This window comes from Crinia signifera, chromosome 3 (genome assembly GCF_055691185.1).
Source record: "Crinia signifera chromosome 3, ASM5569118v1, whole genome shotgun sequence".
Taxonomy (NCBI): domain Eukaryota; kingdom Metazoa; phylum Chordata; class Amphibia; order Anura; family Myobatrachidae; genus Crinia; species Crinia signifera.
Genome location: NC_139219.1, coordinates 167,535,418 through 167,553,054, shown reverse-complemented (window position 1 = coordinate 167,553,054; position 17,637 = coordinate 167,535,418). Strand labels below are relative to the sequence as shown.

General features: G+C 46.7%; 1 protein-coding gene across 3 annotated transcripts in view; it reads right to left on the bottom strand.

The window, feature by feature from the left end:
* Nucleotides 1-17,160, bottom strand: part of CDK19 (cyclin dependent kinase 19) — a 224,938-nt gene extending 207,778 nt beyond the window's left edge. The window contains exon 1 of one of the 3 annotated variants that reach the window (XM_083176902.1): nt 16,823-17,160. In XM_083176902.1, coding sequence (XP_083033028.1) covers nt 16,823-16,950 — 128 coding nt within the window. In that variant the 5' untranslated portion in view covers nt 16,951-17,160. The remainder of the gene's footprint in view (nt 1-16,822) is intronic. The other 2 variants (XM_083176899.1, XM_083176900.1) reach the window with 2 other exon arrangements.
* Between the last annotated feature and the right edge of the window lie 477 nt (nt 17,161-17,637).

Sequence of the window (17,637 nt, the reverse complement as noted above, 5' to 3'; positions counted from 1 at the left end):
TGAAGCAAGTCAAATGGGATTAATTTCCCTCCAGGGTCAAATACCTGGGACACCAGGCGTAGTCCTTTTGTCTGCATACGATTAAATAATTGGTTATTGATACCTGGTGTAAACATTGGGTTGCCACAAACAGGTAACCACTCGGAATGAAACGGATTCTGTCCTAATTATGTCATGACGTGAATCCAAGCATCATATGTGTTTCTGAATAGACAATTACGGTAAATGTGAGGCGGAATGGATTTCTTAGGGGTATGTAATAATGCTCCTGGAAGATATGGAAAGAACAACGCACTATCCACCTCATAGAGCGAATACGTATTCTCTTATATAAGCCAACCCAATGCATAACGGCATAGTAAGGATCTAGAGTAATTGACCAAGTCTGGAAAGTCCAGTCCACCCTCAGACCTCAGTTGTGGAGCCCTCCACTCATACAAAGTGGATAAGGTAGATGGGTATCGATGGGACTAGCTTCTCCCTTTTTTGGGGGGGATAAATTGTATAATGCGGGCAAAAGCTAGCTATAATAGGAGTGATGGAATTTGGGTACTATTGATATAGTCTGATGAAGCCCAGTGGAATATAGATAGCTTCAGATCTGGGCAAAATGGCCACTTCTCCTATGAGAGGTATGCTGCTTCGTCAGCACTCCACAGTGTTTCCTGGAGGCTTTGAGGGGCTGGCAAGAACAGAGGGGGAGCAGAGATGGTGGAGGAGAGACACTGCTTACCCCTCTGTGCGTGGTCCCTGGATCTGGTGGCTTCCGCGGGTCATAAACACCCGCGATTCCGGTCCGCAGCTCCGTCGCCGGGTATAACTGAAACTTGAGGCCACGGCTTCGTCTGGGGTGGTAGGCCGCAATCTGCAGGGTGCTTTTACATGCGCCCCCGACTCCGTGGCTCACACCATCTCACACCGGAGGGTTTCCCAGAAGAGGAGAGGCACGGTTAGAGTCTGGAGAGGGCTGAAAATTGCTAATTTGGCCTGTTCTGCAGGCAAAACTCTGGAGCTCCTCAGGAAGGTGACCTGCTACCTCCGCCGCTAGGCCACGCCCCCTATGATAGCTTCCTTACTGATATATGGGGGTGTGGCTGAGTTGCCTTAGGGGGGGTAGACCATAACATGTATTTAGCATTATATAACTTTCTATAATTTTTCACTTTTTTAACACTTTTTAACCCCTAGCTTTTTCTTTTTTCTTATTTACTCACTAACACTTATTTATTCACTAGTATTCTGCCCTGGGGTGACTAACTTTCGCTGGCTTTTTTGGGATCCCGAGACCCACATTCAGACTTAGTATTAGGGACCCTCCAGAGAGCGGTCACTTAGATGCTAATATCAGTGATTGCAAATACGTGCTATAGTGCATATTCTAATACACATTACAAAATAAGTGCGTCCCTGGGGACACGCTCTGCTGTAGCCTAGCCAGGGATCAGGACCCGAAAAAGTCAGGGGACCGAAGTAGGTCTAAAGCAGGCTAGCCAGAAAGATGGAAAGCTCATAAGCCTTGATGGGTCCCTGGGGATTCTGCAGGGAGCAGAAGAGCCCGGCTATTGCTGCCGAGGAACAGTGGAATAAGCGACCGATGCCGGGGAGCAGTGGAGCCCAGTGGCTGGCACCGAGGAGCAGTGCAGCTCAGCAGCTGGTGCCACGGAGCAGGAGCCGATGTCGGCCAGAGTGAGTAACTGAGGATGCTGCAGTCAAGCCAGGAAACAGAAGATGTGCCAATGTTGATGAGAACCTCTGCTCTTTTCCCTCCTGCCCCCTCTATTTCTCTCAACCCTTTCTCATTCCCACTCTCACCTCACTTTTTATCTCTCTCTCTCTGCCCCAGTTTCTATCTCCTCTATCTTTTCTCCCCACTCTTCTCCTGTCTTTCTCTCTCTTTCCTCCCTCTCCCTGACAGGCTCTCCATCTCACTACTTGGCACTGTCTGTCTCTCTCTCTCTCTAATGTCTTTCTCTCCCTGACACTCTCAGTCACTCTAGCTCTTATCTTTCTCTCTCTCCCTTACATTCTTTTACTCATGCTCGCACCCCCTCTCTCTCTTGCCCCTCCCCTTTCTCTCTGACACCCTCTCTCACTCTGTCTCTAACTTCATTCCTCCCTAATACACTCTCAAACTTTCTTTCCCTGACACCCCCTATCTCCCGGACAATCTCACTCTTGCTCCCATATCTCTCTCTCTCTCTCTCTCTCTCTCTCTCCCCCTGACATTCTCTCTCTTAAGGCTGCCATACATCTACAGATTGATTGTCAGATTGGGCTGGTTGGAACAAAAACCTGGTAATGGATGAGAGTAAATGACAGTTGACCATATGCTTTGAAATAGATAGATAATGACCAGCGCACTAGCTCTATAAAATGTGTCCCCAAATAAGTGAGATGGTGTGTTATGTCGGCGGTAAGAAAGATGCAGATATGAGTGGGTGAAGCACGAAGAATTTATTGGTATTGGACACAGTGTATAAGTATAAACTGCTCTGCAACCAAAATATTCTGACAGTGCTGGTGCTGTGGGGGAAGAGAGGGGAGAGTACCGCTGCACTGTGTGTCTGCGGTCTGGTATGACTCTCCCTCCGGTGTGATACTGGGAGACGGGTGGGGGATGATGGGGTCTCCAGGTATCCAGTGGGGGTGGGCTTGCACTGAGTCCAGTCCACCGGGCTAGGTGTTCTGTGCAGCGGTGAATATTGGGGGGGGGGGGGGGTTGGCAGTCCGGGGTGGGTGGGAAACAAAGTTAATTGATACCGTTGGTGCTCCAATAGTGTCACCAGGGGCTGGCGTCCCTGCACCACTGGTGGTGCACCGGCACGTACCTGGCTCCTGCTCCTTACTCCGACCGTCCCTCGCTGTCAGTGAAAACTTGTCTGGCGTCTGCAGAGCCCTGCAGCACGCCGTTGGTGATACACGCCGCTGCTACACTGACAGACGCGACTTCTGGGTTCAGGCTGTGTGCAACTGCCGGAAGCGCGAAGTCAGTGGAGTGGCGTGCGCTCAACTCCCTAGTGTGGGGAGGAGACTGTAGTGGTCTGGTGTGTTCAAACGCGTTTCTGCCCACTAGGGGCCTTTGTCAAGGATGTTTTAGCATGTTGTCTTTCCGGTATAAGAGGGTTTCAAAGGGGGCCACTCCCACATGGAGAGTGAATCTCATTGGTCATGTTCACTGTCAATCAGGGTCATAATGTCAGCTGTCAGCTGTGCTGGTAATTGAGGGTGTGAGTTATATGTGCTGAGTCATAGTTACTCTGAACTTAGTGGTGTTCGTAGTAGGTGGTTTCTTTAAGAGATATATGCTGGTGAGTGCATAGTGTTATCTGTCAGTAGTCGACAGTGGATGTGTCGACTCTTAGTAACATCTTGTAAAAATAATCTGGACTTTGTGGTATTAATGGTTGACAGTTATTAAAGTGTATGCTGGTGAGTGCAGAGTGTTCTCTGCCAATGGTCGACATTGGGTGTGTCGACTCTCAGTGACATCCTGCACAGGGATGTCTGTAAAGCCTATCAGGGTACATGGGTAAGCTTAACTATTTGGAGAGGGTCCCTATATTAAAGTCTATATTCAGACCCTTGGGTGTTAGTGTTTTTAATGAAAATATCCAAAAAAGTTCGCGTTTTGTCTAGTGTCTCTGCAAAATCTCCACCCCTCCAATTTTTCTTGGGTGCTTCAATGGCCGTGAAGTATAGTTCTCTGGGGTCACAGTTACGTTTGTCTTTGAAGTGGGAGGAGACGCTGTGCTGTTCGTAACCCCTTTTTATATTCCTGACGTGCTCATAAAGTCTGGTACTGAGAGCCCTTGTCGTCCTTCCTACATATTCTAAATTACAGGGGCATCTTAAAAGGTAAATCACCCATATGGAATCGCATGTGAGGTGTTCCCTGTACTGGAAAGTTTTGTTTGTCGTGGTAGAATGCCATGAAGTCTGTGCTTTCGTGCTGATATTGCTCAGATTTGTACAACCTGAGCAGCCCCACAGTGGAAGAATCCCAGAGGGCTGTTTCACACAGTACGGTTCCTGCCGCACGGTGAAATCCCGTACGGCCAGGGAGCCGCGCCGCACTCAGAATTTTATAATGGCAGGGATGGCCACAGCCTGGCAGCCGTCCCTTCCAGTGGGGGGATCCGGCTGCAGCCGTGCGGCCGGGCCGTGGCCGTCCCGTGTGAATGGACACAATAGTGTCCATTCACAACTGCTGAGTGCGGCACGGCTCCCTGGCCGTACGGGATTTCACCGTGCGGCAGGAACCGTACTGTGTGAAACAGCCCTTACTGTTTGTCAGAGTGCTTTATGTTAGTGAGCTGGGTCTTATATGGTTCTTGGTCAATTTTTGTTTTAAGTCAGGGGCCTTCCTGTAAACTATTTTGGGCTTGTCCTGAATGTGGGTGTTTAGATCAGGGTCCTGCTGTAAAATGTGCCAATGTCTGTGGAGAATCTTTTTAAGGGTGGAGGCTGATTGATTATATTGGGTGATGAATAGGGTTGTGTCTTTGGTGGTGTCTGTTTCCTTGACTTTAGTGGTTAATGTGTCTGTCCGTTCTAAAGCTGAGATTTCTTGTTGTGCTATGTTGACTGAAACTGGATCATATTGTTTGTCTATGAATTGTTGTTTGAGTTCTCCTGATTGTGTCTCGTAGTCTGATTTCTTGGAGCAGTTACGTCTAATTCTACGGAATTGTCCTTTGGGAATATTGTCTAGCCAGGGTTTGTAGTGTCCACTGCTGTACAAGATATAACTGTTCACATCCACGTCCTTTTTGTAAGTTTTGCTTTGTAATGTACCCTGGTCTGTGTAGATTTCTAAGTCAAGAAATTGTACTGCAGTCTTGCTGAAATTGGTGGTGAATTTTAGATTTCTGTTGTTGTTATTGAGTTGTTGTGTGAATTGTTTTAAAGAATCTTCGGAACCCCTCCAGATGAATATGACGTCATCTATATAGCGCCGATATAGGATCAAATTGGCGCTCCAGTCATGCTCACCCCAAATATGGTCCTCCTCCTACTTTCCCATAAAGAGGTTTACATAACTGGGCGCCACTTTTGATCCCATGGTGGTCCCGGTGGTCTGCAAGTAAAATGTGTTGTTAAACCAAAATTAGTTGTGCAGTAGAATGTAGTCGAATGATTGGATAATAAATTCTATGTGGTCAGTGGGTAGGGTTGAAGCTGTTTCTAGAAAGTGTCTTGTGCTGTCGAGGCCTTGTTTGTGATCTATGATAGTGTATAGCGATGTAACATCTCTAGTCGCTAGTCAGTAGTCTTCCCTCAGTTCGATGTGTTGTAATGTGTTCAAGATGTCGGTGGTGTATTTTATGTGTGATGGTAAGTTTTTAACAAGTCCCTGAAGAAAGTTGTCTGCGTACTGTGCAAGATTGGCGGATAGTGAATTGATGCCCGAAATAATAGGTCGGCCTGGTGGGTTTTTCTAGTCTTTGTGTAATTTGGGCAAGTAATAAAAGACTGGTATAATGGGGTGATTTCTTCTGATGAATATGTACTCTGATTTGTTTAGGATGCCTGTCCGTTTGCCCTCCTCTAGTAGTGTGTCCAATTTTTTCTTGTAGGTGTTGGTGGGGTCTCCTTTGAGCTTGAGATATGTGTCAGTGTCACCAAGGATTCTTTGGGATTCTATTATGCAGTCTTTTGTGTTCAGAATCACTATGCCCCCCCCCCCCTTGTCTGCTGGTTTGATGGTAATTTTATTGTTGTGCTCCAGTTCTCTGATGGCCAGAGTCTCCTGTTTGGTCAGATTGGGTCTAGTGTCCTGATGCTTTTTGTTTTGGTCAATGGTTTCTAGATCTCTTGTGACTAGTGTTTCGAATGTTTTAATGTGATGGCTCTTTAGGTATGTAGGGTTAAAGTTTGATTTGGGTTTTAAAGTGGTATGTTGATATTTCTCAATGGTGTCTTGGTGATTTCTGATTATGGGGTTTGAGTTGAAGTATTTCTTAACACAGAGTTTTCTGGGGAACGAGTGTAGGTCACAAAAAATGTAAAATTTGTTAGGTTTTTTGTCAGGTGCGAATTTTAGTCCCTTGGTCAGTATGTTTTCTTGTTCCGGTGTTAATGTTATATCGCTTAGGTTGAAGATTGGTGTGTTGTTGGTGATTTGTTGTGTGTTTGATTTTTGTCTGTTACATGTCTCTGTTTTTTGCAGTTCTTAGAACCTCCTCTACAACCTCGTCTTGTTCTATGTATCTCTTTTTTGTCCTGGGGGTTGTTTTTGTCTGGTCTAGCAGGCAGGCTTTGCGGCCTGCCTCTGTATCTAAAAAATGTTCCCCCCATGGTGCTTCTGAGTCTATGGTGGGAAGTGGACGATCCCCCTGGGAAGTGGATGGTGTGGGTCCCGTTGTGGGTTTGTTGTGATCTTGGTAGTCTCTCAATGTGGTTACCCACCCTTCATCAAAGGATAGTTTGGCTAAGTCGTTGTAATCTACTTCCTCTTCTATGTCGTGTATGGAGAATGATGTGTCCGTTAGGCTATCAATGGACTCCTCTGTAGTGAGGCTGGTGTTTTGGTCAGTGTCAGGTGTATGTATCTGGTCTGTCTTAGTGTGTACGATGGACTTGATTTTGTGGATTTTGCTTTGATATGCTTTGAAATGCTGGAAAACTACCAAAAACTGTCACTCATCCATTACCAGGTTTATGTTCCAACCAGCCCAATCTGACAATCGATCTGTAGATGTATGGCCACCTTTACACCTGCCCGCACCACTCCCTCCCTCTTGCTCCTCCCCCTCTCTCGATCTGATAACCTCCCTCTCACCCTTCTTTCGCCATGAAGCCCTCTTTCACCCTGACCATCCAACTCTCTTTTCCCTAAACCTTCTTTGACTCTTACTCTATTCTTTCTTTGGCATTGTACTGATTCAATAAGGATTGCATATTCACCATGTGCATATGGCATTGTACTGATTTAGTAAGGATTGCATATTCACCTAATTCCCCATTGAACACTAATCAGAGAATTTGCAATCTGCTCAATTATCAAAAGACTGTGCATGCATCAACTTCTAGCTTTCTAGAAGATTAATTCAACGTATAACACAGCAGTATTTCTGCTATTTCACTATGTTTTATAGCATTGTTATAAAATGCTGAAAGTATATTCCACTATATGGTAACTCAATTTGGCACAATGTTTTCCCTTCAGAAAAACCTTGCGCCCAATGCACCCAATTTTGGATTACTGTCACTCACATGTGTGGTGGGGGGGTCTCACACACATACACTGCTACAGGAAAAGACACCACTTCGAAAGGGGAGTACCATATATACTCGAGTATAAGCCTACTTTTTCAGACCATTTTTTATGCTGAAAAAGCCCCCCTCGGCTTATACTCGAGTGAGGGTCCCACTTGAGTCAATACGGTTTCCCAGTTTTTTGTTGTAAAATTAGGTGCCTCGGCTTATATTCGGGTCGACTTATACTCGAGTATATACGGTAATTGCAGACTAAATAAGTTAACTAGAAGGTTTCAAAAACGTAATTTGTCCTCAGAGGGAAGGGTAACAGAGCAAGTTCTGGTTATTTTTCACACAAAAAACCCAAAATTTTTTAGATAAATCACACTTCCTCTGGAGGTGCGTAAAAAAAAAAAAAAAAGATGCTGTGATTTCTATAGAATATACCACTTCTCATTTTCTCTCCTGCAGTTGAATAGAATGCTTAATTGAATTCCCCTATAAATGCACACACTACAATTTAATAAAGTCTAATTTGCATAATAGAGAATAGTTGAATAAATTACAGCAGCAGTTGGGATTCCATTTATGTACCATCAATAATCCGGCAAAATGGATAATCCAGCACAGTGCTGGACCTAAGGGTGCAGATTATTGGTGGTGTATCTGTATTATAAAAAATTTTTTTTTATATGAACAGATAGAAACAACTAGATATAAAATAGCCACAGGCACTATCTGCTAAAGTGGTTAATACGGTAGCCCATACATGTGGCCCATAGGTGTTTTTTGCAGTTTCCCTGAAATTATTTTTCAACACAACCAAGTATGATATACAGTGCTTCGATGTTATGCGTAAGGAATGTCTTGTGAGAGAAACGCTGTAGTCTAATCATTAGTTACAAACCAGAAAAACGGGTTGTCTAACAGAATTGCACCTTACACATACACATTTCCCAAGGAGTAGGACTTTACTACAAAAGTCTTGACTATTAATACTTCATTTGTTTATATCTCATCCAATACTTCTCATTCCAGTATTATTTACATTATAAATAACTTACGTCACAGAGACAGTATTTATTACTATCATTCAGTTTCGTGGTTTATTACAATGGTAGACACACACCCAAAATGTGATATCCTGTGTTAAGGCAACTGGAAGGTGTCCCATTGAAAGCAAAGTTCTGATCTCTCCCACCACTTAGGATATATATAAATCAATTATTTTCATGAGAGGTAAAAGGCTTTGCAACCCAACTAAAAACGCTGTGTCCATGACTCACTACCAAGAATCTATACCTGAAACACAAAATGATTTATTTTTGGGGCAGAAAAGACCTTTGACGACAAACTACATAGCACGCCGTGCCTGGGGTGGAGCAAGGTCAGTGGGCTTGGACTGCTGCTATCCACACCACCATCTATTGCCTTTATAACCATGCGGCAAGTGAAGTGAAGCAAGTCACCGCACCCAAAGTGTGATAAGCTAAACGAGCCAACAAAGTTAAATTTATCCCCCTTTCACACTGGCCACCCAGCAATTACCCACCATTTTATGGGGTTAAAGCTTTTCAACCTGGGAATTTGCAGGAAAAAAACAGGGTTTTTCTGTGGTGTGAAAGGGTCAACACAGGTCTTAAATCTCGGGCCCTCCGACCCTGGTCAAGAGCAGGGTCAGAGTGCTGGGATTTAAGACCCGTGTTGATCATTTCACACCAAAGAAAAACACAGGGTTTTCAGCAAAATCCCAGGTTGAAAAATCTTTAACCCGGTAATTTGCTACTGGTGTGAAAGGGGTATTAGGTACCAATGTTTGGAACCTTCTAATCCCCTGTTTTGCCATGTCATGCAATTGTGACATCACAGGTCCCACCAGAATATAGAGTTAACCATGGGAAAATGTGTAAGGGATTCTTTGGGCAGTATTCAGTATTATGTGATTAATGGCGATTTGCAGCGAATCGTGTTTAGGATTCGCTGCACAGTTGCCACGTTCCGGAGAGCTGGAGCAGTCGCTGCCAGCCCTTCCTGACTCTGTATTCAATGCCACGGGGGCTCGCTGCCCCTGCCGGCAAATTTTAACCCCTGTGGTGAACGCCGAAGGGAGCTGGGGGGCCACGGCAGAAAGGGAGATGGAAGCCTCCCTACCTGCGCCGGACACTGTTGGGCAGAAGAAGGGGGGCCAGGGACACAGGCAGCACAAGCTGCCCCCCCCCCCCCAGGAGAGCTGGCAGGGGACTGGGGTAGGGAGCCGCTGCACTGCTCCCGATCGGCATATGTAATGAGCAGGAGCAGTGAATATATGAATATCTAATGAGCGTCTCTCGGTCCCCTGCAGGCTGTTATGTGTAATAAAAATAAAAAGAAATAAAAAATTAAATATATATTCATGTGCATATTTTGACACCAAATAATAAAAAAAAAACCTTTATTTTAAAAGATCACAGTTCAGTTCAGTTCACCATAAAAAGATGGCGATTGCTACACGGTGACACACGGAGAAAAGCAATTTGCCATCTGATCATTGAATACACTCACGGCAAATCACATTGAAAAACCCATTGAAAAACCACAGCGAATTACGGCAACTATCAGACAGCGAATTGTCCGTCATTCCCTGTTCGCCGTCGGCAAATAGTGCATGTTGAAGAGGGCGAATCAGTTTTTTTGTAAAAATATTCACCTTAGAGCACAAAAATAGCACACATTCGCCATAGAACATGGAGAATCAGCCGCATTGAATACTGCCCTTTGGCATGAACTTGGAAGGAGTAGATAAGAGATGGGAAAAATACATCTATTATATATAGCCTAAACCAGTGGTTCCCAAACTTTTTGAATCACGGCACCCTAAAGTATCAGAATATTTTTCACGGCACCCCTAGGCCAAAAGTTGGTTACTGATTTCTGGAAAAATATTTTAAAAGTTGTGTTTTAAATGTTTTCCTTAGGTCCACTTATGTGGTGAGAAACATGATTCACTTTTCTTTACCCACATATTCTTAATTGGAAGCCACAAGCACTGATTTTGCCTATTTCATTGGCCATAAATAACTTGAATTGATTATGGACCACCAACCTGAGGCACCCCTGCAAGTGCTCCAAGGCACCGAGGGTTACCACCCGTCCGGGATTACTCCAGACAGTCCGGTAATTAAGCCGGGTGTCCGGAGTCCGGACGGGTGGTGTTCCCGGACTATACAATGTCCGGGAACCGCGCTGCCACTAGTGACTAGAGGTGAGTGTGAGTGAGGAGTCGGGAGTGGGACACGGGGAGATGGCTGCTGCACGGACCTGGCTTGCTCACTGGCTATTTCAAATCTCACGGTTCATCAGCCAATCAGTAATGGTGGCTCCTAATTGGCTGTCGGACCGCGAGATGGCGCGAGATGTGAAATAGCTAGTGAGCAAGCCAGGTCCGTGCAGCGCCTAGCTCCCCATGTCCCGGCCGGCGCTCTGTTATAGCCTGCCTGCCGATAACACTACACTAGTACACCGGATGCAGTGGCACCAAAGATCAGCCCACCCACAGTCTCCCCCCGCACTTAGGAATCACAGCCGGCAAGTGAGAGCGCTCCCTGGAAGCGCTCTATCGCATTACCTTCTGCCTAGAAGTTGCACCTCGTATAGCAGGTGGTCTATAGTGCCGGCGTGCAGGACCACTGGCAGCTCAGCACCTGGATGCAGACGGGGACTGATCATGTGGCAAGGGATCAAGTCCAGCCCCAGCAAACCGTGTGAGAGAGCATTAAGGTACCGACTCCTATATCGGGGCAACTGGGACGCCAGACCCCCTTCCCAGGGCTCACCCCAGCTTTACAAGCAAACTAATTATTTGTAAAGCACAGGCTCAGCCCATTGAGATGGAGACATTATCCTTTTGCACCAGTGAAAGTTACCACTGTTTATATGTAGCAGATACATTTTCAATAAACACTTTTTGCCATAATCTACTCCATAGCAGCACAACGTTTACTGCACATACAGACCTAATTACAGGGACTCCATATCTCTAACATAGCACAAATTGGTTGGCAGCGCTGTACATTATTTTTTCAGTATCTACAACATAAAGGGGTTGTCACACCCTGTAAGTATAGCAGCGCCACAACACATGATAGCATCACAGGTAAGCGCGGTGTTAGACTACAATCCTGTTACCTGCCTGCTTAAACTCCCCCTTGGCAATGAGCATTATTAATATTCCCCCCATGGCAACGAGCATTAATAATATCCCCCCCCCTGGCAACGAGCATTAATAATATCCCCACCTTGGCAATGAGCATTAATTAAATTCCCCCTTGGCAACAAGCATTAATTAAGCTCCATCTTGGCAATAGGCATTTGTTCTCCCCCTTGGCAAAAGGCATTTGCACTCCCCAGTGGCATCGAGCATGAAGGCCCTGGCATCCAGCACAAAACCACTATCAATTAACATGTAGGTAAGCAACACTTATATCTAATAGGCATTACGGTATATGTAATGGGCATCACAGTGTGTGGCATAATGTGTAATGGGCATTAAGGTGTTTGGGATAATGTGTAATGGGCATTACGGTGTTTGACATAACATGTAAAGGGCATTACAGTGTGGAATCATGTGTAATGGGCCTTATGGTGTTTGGTATAACGTGTAATGGGCATTACGGCATGGGGTATAATATGTAATTGGTGTGACGTGCAATAGGCATTACGGTGTAAATTTTTGGCATAACATGTAATGGGCATTATGGCATGTGGTATACTATGGCATTTTGTACACTATGTAATGGGTGTGTGACGTGTAATCGGCATTATGTAAAAAAAAATTTGACGCGCGCCTACGGCGCGCACTGTCTGTGTTGTTCCGACTTTCCAAAATACCTTTTCAGTCCTAGCATATCGTGTAATGGGCATTGTGGTGTATGGCGTAACATGTAATGGGCATCACGCTGTGTGGCATAACGTGTAATGGGCATTATGGCATGTGGCATACTATGGCATTTTGTATGCTAGGTAATGGGTGTGTGACGTGTAATCGGCATTATGTTGAAAATTTTTGACGCGCGCCTACGGCGCGCACTATCTGTATTGGTTTTTCAGTTTTAAACATGTGATGTTGCTTTTTTTTTTGCTGCCGGGGGCGTCTTCTGATGACGTCATCAGCTGCAGCCGAGAAAGACACCTCAGGCACATGTGTGGAGGTGCTTGCAGAGGCAGTGGCTGAATGGTGCTCCTTTGCTCCCTTTACAGCAACAGTGGGAAGTCAGGTGCCATGGCACATCATTGGAAGGAAGAGGAGGTCAAGGAGCTGTTACATGTGCGTGGAGAAGAGGAGATCAAATTTCAAATCACAGGCACTGTGAAGGATGCCATAGTTTATGGAAATATTGCCCCCACCTTTTGATGATGTCATTCTTGTGAGCCAGCAAAGTGTCCCATTTCAATGATGAAACACTGAAATGCTTGAAAAGCCTGGCGTATGTGTGAAAGGGGTATACCCGTTTTTTCCCCGGATCTGAGGTGTTGTGTGAAAGGGGGTCTGTTACTAAAAACCCGGGAGTGACCTGGGTTGAAAATCCCAGGTAAACCTGGCCAAAATCCCAGGTAGTATGTCTAAAAGGGGTATAAGATATGAATTCTACTTCACATGTGATGTTGCTATGGGAAACCAATCAGATCCTGTCTACTATCTTCTAGAGGGTGCTAAACAAATAAGAAGAAGTTTCTGATTGGTTGCCCATAGCAACAACAGATGTGAAGTAAGGTGCCCATACACGCACTGATGTGTGCTGTGCGTTTTGGCACTTGTAGGGGGATGCGATGCAATGCGATGTACTGTACTTTGCGGGTGGGATGCGATGCGATTTTAGCCACTTTTTTTTTTTTTAAGTTGATAGGTTCTAATGGACATCGCATCACATCGCATGTACTCCTGTACTGATGCGATGCAATGAAGCACAAAAAATACTGCCTGAAAATACTTTTTGGCTTTACAATATTGTAACTGCGGGGACTGTGTACCGCAGGTACACAGTGCGATTATCGCACATGCAATGCGTTTTGTACTTTACACATGCAATAATCACATGGGCAATGGGCAAATGTAGTATGGGCAAATGTAGAATTCACATCTTAGTAAATTTCCCCCATTGACTGTCTAATTAAAAAATTGATAACATGAAATATATAAGGACAAGTGGGACCTGATTTCCCCTGCAGCTCACCGGGAGGGGGGACACACGATTAGGCACTTGATGTGCCAAGTTTTGCATATGACAAATTGCATGCGATTTATCATATGAAACTCCCGGGGAGCTCCAAGGTGGAGAGAGCAGGGGGGGTGACGTGGAATGCTGCTGGCGGGGGACGTTGCGAGTAGGGTAGAGGCAGCAGGCAGGGGATATTGCAGGGCGGGGGATGCTGCAGGGCAGGGGACACAGAGGCAAAGGACGCAGGCGCTGGTAACAGAGAGCCGGGCTGGGGGAGTCGGAACAGGGAGCTCTCAGTGCTTCAAGGGGGAAAAAAAGCCCATACAAATGAATGGGCAGTCAATCACTAGCTGCCCATTCATTTGTACAGGCTTTTTTTTTTCTTGCCGCACTGACAGCTCCCTGCTCCGCCCCACCGACCCAGCTCTGTTACCCTCGACGCATCCACTGCCTCTGTGTCCCCCGCTCCTGCCCTCCTTGCAGTGTCCGCCACCCCTGCCCGCCTCGCAGCGTTCCCTGCCCGGCTGCACATAAGATTTAGCAAATAAATCTTATGTGCATAAGACAGGGCTTGACAAATACCGGGCGCCAGATCACCACGGCGACCAGACTCTGCATCCTGGCGACCAGATTTTTTGCAGGGAGGGAGGAAGCAGAATCTGGTCATTGGCAGCCCGACCACCCGTCTCCCCCGTCCTGTCAGGCCAGCGGCAGCGCGGTCCCTGACCCCCACCCCCCCTCCCCGTGTTCGTAGCAGCGGCAGCAGAACACATTTTTAAAATACACTTGGTCCTGACTCCTGCAGCAGCCAATAGAAGTCCCCAGCGCCGCCGTTGCCTCACCCAATTACTGCAGGGTAGCCTGAGGCTGAGACCTCTGACCTTCCTTCCCTGCATGGCTTCATCCTGACAGACGCCGGGCACCGAGTCCCCGCAGAGCCGCTGCGCCTCCTGACTCTCCCGCTGTGTGGATCATCGAGGGAGACAGCTACTACCCACTAATCAAACAGGGGTGTTTCCCCCGACCCCGCACCTCTATTGGCAGCCGCACCTCTGCTCTCCGGGGCACCGTGCGCTGAGCCCTCACCGCTTCTTGCTGCTGGACAAGCCCGGTTTCCAGCATGCTACCCCTGGGCAAAAGGGCAAATTACCCCTGGGCAAAAGGGCAAGTTACGACTGGGCAAAAGGGCAAGTTACGCCAAGCATCAAACATGCAACCCGTAGCAAATGAGCATGTATGTATGCGGCCCTTTTGAACGTTATATGTACTAAGCGTTACAGCGTGTAATGGGCATGCCGGTGTTTTGTAGAATGTGGGATGGGCATTATGGCATGTGGAAAAACATGTAATGGGTGTGTGACATGTGTAATAGGCATTACATTGTAAAAAAAAATTCCACGCCTTCGGAGCGCACTGCCCCTATTTTTAGTTTGTCTGGCTCCTACTTTTTCATGCTGGCTCCTAGATTTTAAAAAAAATTGTCAAGCCCTGGCATAAGATTTATCAAATAAAATTTTCCAAATGTTAATTGCAGCCGGTCCAACGGGGTGTCTAGACAAGTGATTTGGCCCGATTTCACCCAATTCGGATGGATCCGGCAGTGAAATCAGGACCAAATCGCATAGTGTATGGGGGCCTTAAGCCTTTGACGCTGCCCCGTCGAATCCCCACATTAACATGCGAGGGAATGTGTAATCAAGACACATCCCCTCGCATGTCTCTGATGCAGGAGAAATCATTCAATGGTTACCAACAACCTTGATTTCACCTGCCTTCGCAAATAAAAGTCAGTGGGAAAAGTCCTGTTTCCACTGACTTTTATTTGCGAGCACCGGGACTAATGCTGTGTACACACGGTGAGATTTTGTGTTTGATTCTGACTATATAGTCAAAATTGAATCTAAATCGAATGGACATTGATTGCTTTTCAGCCTCCTTCAATGACGATTTTATCCCGATGCACGCTCCCATTTAGTGTAAATCGAACAGTAAAATAAACCGTGCAGGCAAGACTATATAGTACAGATCTGTACTATGCAGTCAAATCAAATTATTTTGTGTACCGTTTGATACACACCATAAGATGTGGTGACGTCCTGTGACTTCAGCTGTCCACCCTCAGTAGACATCGTCCTGCCCACGTACCCATGGGAATGCTCACCATGCTTCGGGCATAGTGGCTCGGGCTGCTTGCCACCTTGTTACTAAAGGCAACAGGTGGTGGCATAGATAGTGACACTGTGAGACCACCGGCCTGGCTCCTCCCCATGAGCGTGAAAGGTCCTTCCCTCACATTACACCAGTATTAGGATGGTATTAAATTAAGGTTTTGTTATTTTTAGTATAATTCATCTTAAGAATGGACATTGGAAGCCCACAATCAAACCATGGCTGGGCATCCTCCATCGACTCTTAAAATGTGTTGGCATCAAAATAATTAAATAGGAAAAACAATCATGATTGACGCATGCCCAATAAAAGCACTTCTTCAGCCTAGCCACACATGTGCAGAAGCACTGCAGTGTGGCTGGTGGTTGGGACCATTGGAACACCATCTAATGTTTACCATCAAACATCGGAATGTTGACATCGAACAAACATTGGTGGTAGTGAGACATCCCTGATTCGTCTTAATACACACACAGATTTATCTGCAGATCTGTCTGGTTGGAACAAAAACATGGTTATGAATGAGAGCAGATGACAGTTGACCATTTGCTTGGAAATGCTGGAAAACTGACAAACTGTCACTAATCCATAACCATGTTTTTGTTCCAACCAGCCAAATCTTAAGATAAATCTTACTAGTGTATGGGCACCTTTACATCTGCAGGATATGTAAACTGCATACTTTCTAAAACTTTCGAGCAGAAGAGTGTGGGGAAGCGGCAGCCCGGAGGCCATATCTAGCTGTGTGCGGGTCTCACAGGAGGTAGTGACATATATTACTGTTATTCTTATTATTGCTCGTGTGAAACGGGAACGGCTGTCACTGATCCCTAAGCGCAGCCGCAGCTGTGTGGCCATGTCAGCGGCCGATGAAGCAGCAGAGATGGAGGATGGATGCGCGAGTGACACATGGGGGCAGGAGGGGGAGGAACCACGGGGCAGGCTTACCCCAACATAAACAATTGTAGCCCAGTCCCCCCCTCCCCCAACACAACTTCCAGCATCCCGGGCGTGTGCAGAGGAGGAGGGAGCAGCGCACACGGGGCATCACCATCATCAATAACCTGCCCGCCTGACAGCACCCGCCGCCCATTACATGCCTTCTACACAGGCTACATGCCAGTACACCCACACACAGCACACACATGTAGCACCCGCATCAGAGGGCACGCAGCTGTGCCGCTGCCAGAGAACGTGTGTACCGGGCTCACACACACCGCCCTGCGCCCGCCCCCTGCCCTCCCCCCGGCGCCACTTACCCATCTTTCCTCTTGGCTTTGTAAACATGCCCGTAGGTTCCCCGACCCACTTTGCAACCTTCATATTCAAAGAGATCCTCCACCCGCTCCCGCTCGGCAGACAGCTTGCTCTTGAATTCGTAATCCATGCTCCCCGGCCGGGCGGTGCTTAACCCATTAATGCTCTCCCACCCGGGCGGCGGCGGCGGCTTACATGCAATGTGTAGCCAGCTCTACCGCCACCATTTCCTTGTTTTCCTTCTGTGGACACAGACGTATGCCATGTACTCCGCGGGCACAGCGCCCCCTTTCTTCGCTTTCTGTTTCCATCGCTAGCTGTCCGGATACAACGGGTTACTGCCCTCCCACATCGCTGACGTATCGTTTCGGGGGGCGGGGCGTGGACGCGGCATATATGGTTGCAGCAGCAGCTGGAAGAGCGGAGGAGAGTGTGAGCTCTTCGTCCCCGCGTGTGCAGGTGAAAGCGGCGCGCTAAGCGCGCGTATGACATGAATGTGCATAGCGTTATGACTCGCAGGTGCAGATATGTCTTTACATGTTTAGGGACACAGGAGAGCAGGACCTGCTAGCTGGTGTCTGAATTGAAGCTGCATACAGTAGCTGAAATCAGAAACTTGGAATTACCATACCGTCTGATACATTTCCCACACAAGGGTGATTTTTATATGTCTAGCAGTATAAACATTTAAACATAGCATACAGTACAATTACCATGGACACCAATTTTCTTAGAAGGCTCATGGGTGCCTAATTCAGAGTTGACCACTGATCAGCGAATTTGCATCAAATGCATATAGATCATAAATGCAAAGCGA